The following is a 9,261-nucleotide window of genomic DNA, read 5'->3' as shown; positions in this document are numbered from 1 at the left end:
ATGAAAAAAACAACAGAATAGTTATTAACCTGATACTCCTGGTATTTCTTCGTAATGCTTCAAGTCTCCTTGTCTACCACTTCTCTTAGATGACATTGTATCTGATGTATAGTTACAAACCATAGTAGCATTATCTTCCACAGCATCATCACTTGATGTCACCACAACAGGTTGACAGTATTTCTGTGGACAAACCAATGATAAAGAAATGTGAGGAGACACCAAACAATGGAAGTTACAATCAACATGGATAGAGAACAATTTAATATTGGAATGTAGCATTGAAGTTAAAACATATTCAAAGAGATTTCATTGTTCCTTTTTTACATATACAGTGAAGAGAGAGAAAATATTATAATGTTTCCACTTACTGGGGTAGGTTTTGGTAAAGTTCTTGACTGAACTGAAGATTCATATTTGTTCCGTAGCTGACCTTCTGCATAACATTCACTCTTGGATCTCTCAGAATAGATATTCCTTTTCACCATCTCTTCCGGATTCCTTGACATAGCAACAGAAGTGTTAGTCTGGTACAACAATTGTTTCATCTCTGCTCTACCTTGGTATGCTGTAGTCTTTGTTGCAGCAGCTGCTGTGTTATCTCTGTGTTTAATGCATTTCATAATACACAGTGTTATAGAAACAACAATAGCCACTGATATTATTACTGCTGAGGATACAATGATAATAACCCATGTCATATGGACCCTACCCGAAGATTGTAAAGGTCCACTCTTCGACATTGGTGATGTCTCGTTACTAACAGCCAATACCAAAGTGACACTAGTTGTTGACGACTGAACTGGACTACCACTGTCTTTCACAACAAACACCAGCTCATAACTTCCAGCATCATTTAGATAAACTTGTCTGGAGAATGATAAAGCACCACTGTGTGAGTTCATACTAAACAACTGTTTATCATTGCCTTGTACGATTGCATATCTGAGGAAAGCATTGTTTCCACTGTCCCCATCAGAAGCTCTCAAAACTGTGATGTCACTCTTACTCTGCGGATGGTACTGCACATTTAGGGTGTAAGGGTCACTACTAGGATATGTAAAATAGGGAGCATTGTCATTTTGATCTAGAATCTCAACAACAACATTTGCTGTGTCATTCAGAGATGGGCTTCCGTTATCTTTGACAAAAACCTCAAACTTATACACATCTTGTTTCTCTCTGTCCAATGACATGGTGGCTGAAATGAAGCCATAACTGGTGATGAGAAATGGTAGATTGGATTTTTCTTTACGCAGCAGAGAATATGTGAGTTGTCCAGCAGATCCAAGATCAGGGTCAGTGGCATTGACAAAACCAATAGGGAAGTCTTTATCTTTGTTTTCATAGGTGAGGAATTGGAATGTATCTTTGGTAAACTGTGGTTGTACATCATTGATGTCCGTCACTTGGATAGAGAGGGTTTTAACACTTTTCAGAGGAGGTAATCCTTTATCTTGACAGGAGACAGGAATGTTATAGTGTCCTTGTGTTTCTCTGTCCACTGGTTTGTTTAGAATGATTTTATATTCTTTAGATCCCATTGACTGTAGTTTGAATGTATCATGTTTGATATCACAGCTGACCTCTCCATTTTGTCCCACATCGTTGTCAGTGACCATCACATAAGCAATGAAACTACCAACTTTGATGTCTTCAGAAATGGTAGCTGTGTTGTCATTGATTGCATTAACATAATCAATATCAATAGATGGAGGATTATTGTGTTGGTTGATAACATTCACTAGAACTGTTGCTATAGAACTAAAGGGTGGACTACCCCCGTCTCTGGCTTCTATAAATAATTCATAGGTTTTTTTTTTACCCAGACTTGAATATTTACTTAACAAAATAGTTCCACTTGTTTCATTTAACTGAAAATAGCTTTTTGCTATATCTGATGTCTTTGGGCTGAAATGGAAAGTAATTTTACCATTTTCACCAGAATCAGCATCTGTTACAGATAAAACAATGATGGGTTTAGGTTTGTGATGTGTACTTTGTAAGGATATATTATATAAAGGTTTAGAAAATACAGGTGGGTTGTCATTTACATCTATTATAGAGATATTTATATTCAAAACACCTTGTTTTGCTGGTGAACCTCCATCTTTAGCTATGACTTGTAATAAATATGTGTCTTTGACTTCTCTGTCTAATGTTTCTTTTAAAACTATGTTAAGAGAAGAAATTCCATCAGCTCTTTTAGACACTGACAGAGAGAATGGTTCTCCATTCTTTGATTTTAATTTATATCGTATTAAGGAATTTTGAAATCCAACATCTTTGTCCATGGCATTTGGTATTGATTGTTTTGCACCTTTAGCTATATTCTCAGAGAACTGTATGTTAGTGTTCTTTATAGGAAAGTTCGGTTCATGGTCATTGATGTCCTCTATAACTATTTTGATTTTTAATATTTTTGAAACACTTGTTCCTTTATTGACAACAACTTTCACAGTTCTAGAACATTCTTTGTTGAATGTACAGAGATCTTCTGCATCCAATGTCTGAGCAGTGTACAGTTTACCTGTTTTGGTGATATTAAATAACTGTGCCACCTTTCGTTTGAATTGACTGAATGTTATCAAATGTTGGTCAGATGGTTTAACATTGTCTAAAAGTTTAGAATCAGCAGCAATGTCTGCTACATATGTTCCTGGACTTCTCTCTTCTTCCACATGGTAGGTAAGGTCTATGGTGAGGACACAGTGGACCACTGATAACACGATAGATAATGACAGTAACATTATTGTAGAATCATGGATACTTAAAAGCGTTTGAATATGTTGATAGGACCTAAAATAGAAATACAAATTCATTAAAGAATTGTAATGAGAAATAAATAACAGCTTAAAATACACAGACATCATTGAAATAATAGAAATATATAAATCTGTAGTAACGCCGTGCGCATGCGTAGTCTCACGCATGCGTGGAATTCAACAACCAAGCTTTCCCGCTTTGATCGATCTCTTTCTTGCTGGCCAGCGATTGAGCAAGGGCGTGTCTAGCTGTCTCTCCATCTTTCGAACTCACGCTAGACAGCTCACATCAATATACCAACGTCCCAACAACCATGTTCTCACACACCGAAGACGTCTCAACAAACAAGATTAAAGATGTATATTTTCCACCTTGAATAAATGAGTTCAGCGTTCCGTTCATAATATCTTAATTTAATATAGGAAAGTCAGGTGTACATCTAATGATGTATAACCCACTTTCCTATAAATCTATCACTTCATGTCGTCATCATCACCTGTGCCAATGACACATAAAAAGTACCCATGTTTGTGACATGTAAAAGACACCTGTACTGGTGACACGTAAAAGGCACCCATGCTGGTAATATGGAAAAGACACCCAGTTTACTCTGTGGAATGGTTGGCATGAGGAAGAGCATCCAGCTGTAGAAACCACGCTAAAACAGACTGGAACGTGGTGCAGCTCTCTGGCTTACCAGCTCCAATTAAACCATCTTACTGATGCCAGTATGGAAAATGGACACTAGATGATGATGATGATGATGATGATAGTCTTCTTCTCAAATGATGTCCATGAATTGGAGCAAATATTTAAAGAACAAAATAACAACAGTAAGATGGGAATAGAAATAAATAAATGTGTGGAGAGGGATGTTAAATTCATTAATATATTTCTCAATCATAACTTTGTTAAGTTATTTCTAATATTTTATTGATTCAATATTTTGTTTACACCTCATTTGGTTAAATGCTATGAAAAACAAACAATCAATATTTACTGAATGAGTTCATAAATTTCATTCTAACGATTTAGATGCCTAAAGCCAAGGAAGCAGATTTCTGGTGTTCAGGTTAACTTTATACAATATATTGTGTAAGTCGATTCAAACATGTCTGACCATGGAAATATCATCTTACTTGGGTTGGCAACAGAAAGGGCATAAGTTTGTAGAAAATCTACCTCAACAAATTCCGTATGAGCCATGGAAGCATATAAAAACGATTGTTTAATGATGATGATATTCAATGTAACTTTATACAATGTATATACAGTGACAAAGTAATAATGGTTCACAAAATAATTGAAATATAAATTTACAATAAAATATTGGTAAATATAGAATAAAATATGATTGAAAAATATAGGAGTGAAATTATTTAGGAAATTACAGAAAAAAATCAAAGTAGGAAGACTGATTGAAATAATTATATTTCAGAAAAGCTTATACACATATAAGCTTTAAAAGAAACATATACCTTATAACTGATATTGTCTTTATTTGGTCGACTCCAAATGGAGCTGGTCTGTTTCACTGTATTGTCACCTTCACCATGCCACCATTACGAGTCATTTCTGAATATCTTGTGTTTGCTACTATCCTTAACACAAATCTATTACACCAATGCTACCAACCTGCATACTAATAAACACATTAAATACACTGAAGCAAATTGCTTAATGTTTTGTTCAGATTTTTTCAGTTCCCTCCACCATATTAAAAATAGAAGTATACGTTGAATAATGTTCCAAATATAAAAAGCATTATAATGATTATGGCCGGAACACATTCATCTTATTTAGCCCCAGGCCAACCTTTCTAAAGTAAGGCTGACCTGGGGTGAAATAACAAACAGCTTCTTGTGAGTTCTAAAACATAGTTTGTCTGTCATTAACCCTTGACACACCATTATTATTTAAGATAATTAAGTAATAAATACATTTAAAATAAATTTCATACTGTAGTTAAATAATAATCTAAGTTTATGAAAAAAATCTTTAAAAACTACACCAGCTAACGTTTTGCATGTATTTTATATCAAGAAATCACTACCAACAATCTACTCATTATAAACAATAATGTATTTCTTAATATTACATACCAGACATGCTAATCTATCATTTATACAGTACCTACCTTATAAATACATTAGATATTTTTGCTCATGCAAAGTAAAGTCTATGAAACATTTTCAACAAAATAGCATTCAATTATTTCTGAGATAAAATGACACGGACAAAACTACTGAAAAATATGGGTGAATTATTGTTCAATCTCTTTGTTCTCTTGTTCATATTAAATATGTTAGGATACTATCTTAAGCATGCATGAGATTTATTGCATCAAACGAGATTATAAAAGATTAAATAAAAACTTACCTCTTTAATAATTATATCATTGGTTATTCAGTGAGAATAGAAAGATGTATTGTTGTAGAAAGATCCATTGTACGTGCTGCTGTAATGGTGTGACAATGGCTGTATGTTGATGGAGTAGTGTAGCACGTCAGGCAGATAGTCTGCTGCTAGGATAAGGTTCGTGTGTGTCACTGAAGTTGTATGCTTGTTGGAATATACCCATCTAATAATATTCTGCATGTATTTATCCTTGAAGATGATGTTTGTTTGCTGGTATCAATGACTATTTAAATATATCTATCTATATATATAAATTTATATAACTGCAATAGTCTATTGTTAAACATAACTGTCTGCTTTAATAACATCAGTAACGCAAATGCTAATCTTAGTTGCTGATTTATTTCTATGTTTCAGTGAGAATCTGATTGGTTGAATGATTGTGACAGAAGACCAATGAAGATGTTCTCTTCACATTGATTTCTTTTTGTGAAAAAGATGGTCACATAGGTTGTGATGAACATGCTTTCCTAGAGTCATTCCTAGCATAAGTTATAACTTTTCTACTCGATATTACTCCAAAGGTGTAACAAAACTTTGCAACTAACATATAAAAATCTCCTTTCTGTACATATTTATACCATCTTAGTTAGAAGTACATAAATTTTTTGAAGGACATAATAAATATGATAAACCATATAAAATGTCCAAAAATATTAAACTTAGTAACAAATACTAAATTTTGTGTGCCAGTGTGGAGAACAGATGATAATGATGATGATGATGATTCTTATATTGTATCATAAAAATCAAGGGACAATTTGAAAAAACAAATTATTACTTATTTATAAGATCATTTCCTCTTTGATAATGTATATTCTTATAGAGTATACTGCAAAATGTATATGTTGATGTGTGTGTGTGTGTGTCTATACTGAAGAGTCTATATCTTGTATTTACATAAAGTAAAGTATTATACATGTTTGACTGGAGTTTCTTCACTGGAATCTTTTGACGTAGTTGCATCATTATTCTTATATATATTTTGATCTGGAATTTAGATTGAAAACATACATTACAAAATCACAGACTTGCAGATATCTTTACTTAATTGCGAAATGAAAAGGTAAAAAAATATATTAAGATAAATCATATATTCTGGAGTTTATAACCTGAAAATTTGAGCAAGTTGTTATCTAATTAGTTAAGAATAAATAAATAATAAATAGAATACATTTATTCCAGAATTTATTCACACAAAAGATTCCCAAAAAACATGAGGGTAAAATGTAGAAATAAATTCTTCACAACTGACAGTATATTTGTTAGAAATGGCTGTTACTAAAAATCCACACTTGAGATGAAAAAAACAACAGAATAGTTACTAACCTGATACTCCTGGTATTTCTTCATAATGTTTCAAGCCTCCTTGTCTACCACTTCTCTTAGATGACATTGTATCTGATGTATAGTTACAAACCATAGTAGCATTATCTTCCACAGCATCATCACTTGATGTCACCACAACAGGTTGACAGTATTTCTGTTGACAAACAAACGATAAAGAAATGTGAGGAGACGCCAAACAATGGAAGTTACAATCAACATGGATAGAGAACAATTTAATATTGGAATGTATCATTGAAGTTAAAACATATTCAAAGAGATTTCATTGTTCCTTTTTTACATATACAGTGAAGAGAGAGAAAATATTATAATGTTTCCACTTACTGGGGTAGGTTTTGGTAAAGTTCTTGACTGAACTGAAGATTCATATTTGTTCCGTAGCTGACCTTCTGCATAACATTCACTCTTGGATCTCTCAGAATAGATATTCCTTTTCACCATCTCTTCTGCATTCCTTGACATAGCAACAGAAGTGTTAGTCTGGTACAACAATTGTTTCATCTCTGCTCTACCTTGGTATGCTGTAGTCTTTGTTGCAGCAGCTGCTGTGTTATCTCTGTGTTTAATGCATTTCATAATACACAGTGTTATAGAAACAACAATAGCCACTGATATTATTACTGCTGAGGATACAATGATAATAACCCATGTCATATGGACCCTACCCGAAGATTGTAAAGGTCCACTCTTCGACATTGGTGATGTCTCGTTACTAACAGCCAATACCAAAGTGACACTAGTTGTTGACGACTGAACTGGACTACCACTGTCCTTCACAACAAACACCAGCTCATAACTTCCAGCATCATTTAGATAAACTTGTCTGGAGAATGATAAAGCACCACTGTGTGAGTTCATACTAAACAACTGTTTATCATTGCCTTGTACGATTGCATATCTGAGGAAAGCATTGTTTCCACTGTCCCCATCAGAGGCTCTCAAAACTGTGATGTCACTCTTACTCTGCGGATGGTACTGCACATTCAGGGTGTAAGGGTCACTACTAGGATATGTAAAATAGGGAGCATTGTCATTTTGATCGAGAATCTCAACAACAACATTCGCTGTGTCATTCAGAGATGGGCTTCCGTTATCTTTGACAAAAACCTCAAACTTATACACATCTTGTTTCTCTCTGTCCAATGACATGGTGGCTGAAATGAAGCCATAACTGGTGATGAGAAATGGTAGATTGGATTTTTCTTTACGCAGCAGAGAATATGTGAGTTGTCCAGCAGATCCAAGATCAGGGTCAGTGGCATTGACAAAACCAATAGGGAAGTCTTTATCTTTGTTTTCATAGGTGAGGAATTGGAATGTATCTTTGGTAAACTGTGGTTGTACATCATTGATGTCTGTCACTTGGATAGAGAGGGTTTTAACACTTTTCAGAGGAGGTAATCCTTTATCTTGACACGAGACAGGAATGTTATAGTGTCCTTGTGTTTCTCTGTCCACTGGTTTGTTTAGAATGATTTTATATTCTTTAGATCCCATTGACTGTAGTTTGAATGTATCATGTTTGATATCACAGCTGACCTCTCCATTTTGTCCCACATCGTTGTCAGTGACCATCACATAAGCAATGAAACTACCGACTTTGATGTTTTCAGAGATGGTACCTGTGTTATAATTGAGAGCAGAAACATAATCTATATCCATAGAAGGGGGATTATTGTGTTGGTTGATAACATTTACCAGAACAGTTGCTATGGAATTGAGTGGAGGGCTGCCTCCGTCCCTGGCCTCTATAAATAGATCATATGTTTTCCTTTTACCCAAATTAGAATATTTACCTACAAAAATGTCCCCATTGCTTTCATTTAACAGAAAATAGCTTTTTGCTAGATCTGATGTCTTTGGACTGAAATGGAAAGTAATTTTACCATTTTCACCAGAATCAGCATCTGTTACAGACAAAACAATGATGGGTTTAGACTTGTGATGTGTACTTTGTATGGATATATTATATAAAGGTTTAGAAAATACAGGTGGGTTGTCGTTTAAATCTGTTATTGAGATATTTATATTTAAAACACCTTGTTTTGCTGGTGAACCTCCATCTTTAGCTATGACTTGTAATAAATATGTGTCTTTGATTTCTCTGTCTAATGATTCTTTTAAAACTATTTTAAGAGAAGAAATACCATCAGCTCTTTTAGACACTGACAGAGAGAATGGTTCTCCATTCTTTGATTTTAATTTATATTGTATTAATGAGTTTTGAAATCCAACATCTTTGTCTATGGCATTTGGTAGTGATCTTTTTGAACTGATGCGGGCATCTTCTCCAAACTCTATGTTGACATTCTTTATAGGAAACTTAGGTTCGTGATCATTTATGTCTTCTATCACTATTTTGACTTTTAATATTTTTGTGAAACTATCCACTTTCTTTATAATAACTTTCACAGTTCTAGAACATTCTTTGTTGAATGTACAGAGATCTTCTGCATCCAGTGTCTGAGCAGTGTACAGTTTACCTGTTTTGGTGATATTAAATAACTGTGCCACCTTTCGTTTGAATTGACTGAATGTTATCAAATGTTGGTCAGATGGTTTAACATTGTCTAAAAGTTTAGAATCAGCAGCAATGTCTGCTACATATGTTCCTGGACTTCTCTCTTCTTCCACATGGTAGGTAAGGTCTATGGTGAAGACACAGTGGACCACTGACAATACAATGGTCAATGGCAGTAACATATTGTTGTTATATGTTTGTTAAAGATG

General features: G+C 34.1%; 2 protein-coding genes across 2 annotated transcripts in view; both read right to left on the bottom strand.

Moving 5' to 3' along the window:
• Nucleotides 1-24: 24 nt before the first annotated feature.
• On the bottom strand, nucleotides 25-4,339 carry LOC149132566 (protocadherin beta-13-like). The gene is made up of 3 exons (XM_089363295.1): nucleotides 4,302-4,339; nucleotides 372-2,799; nucleotides 25-183 (listed from the first exon to the last, which is right to left on the bottom strand). Exons 1-3 carry the CDS (start codon nucleotides 4,337-4,339, stop codon nucleotides 25-27), a joined length of 2,625 nt encoding a protein of 874 aa, XP_089219421.1.
• Nucleotides 2,420-9,261, bottom strand: part of LOC106878298 (protocadherin Fat 4) — a 28,048-nt gene continuing 21,206 nt past the window's right edge. Inside the window, exons 4-7 of the mRNA XM_089363294.1 lie at nucleotides 6,856-9,245; nucleotides 6,514-6,667; nucleotides 5,146-6,174; nucleotides 2,420-2,799 (exon numbers count right to left, since the gene is read on the bottom strand). Of these exons, the coding sequence (XP_089219420.1) occupies nucleotides 6,098-6,174; nucleotides 6,514-6,667; nucleotides 6,856-9,245 (2,621 nt within the window). The 3' untranslated portion in view covers nucleotides 2,420-2,799; nucleotides 5,146-6,097. The remainder of the gene's footprint in view (nucleotides 2,800-5,145; nucleotides 6,175-6,513; nucleotides 6,668-6,855; nucleotides 9,246-9,261) is intronic.

The sequence above is a fragment of the Octopus bimaculoides genome, chromosome 14 (assembly GCF_046866305.1).
Source record: "Octopus bimaculoides isolate indiv1 chromosome 14, ASM4686630v1, whole genome shotgun sequence".
NCBI lineage: Eukaryota > Metazoa > Mollusca > Cephalopoda > Octopoda > Octopodidae > Octopus > Octopus bimaculoides.
This window is presented reverse-complemented; position numbering and strand designations above follow the sequence as displayed.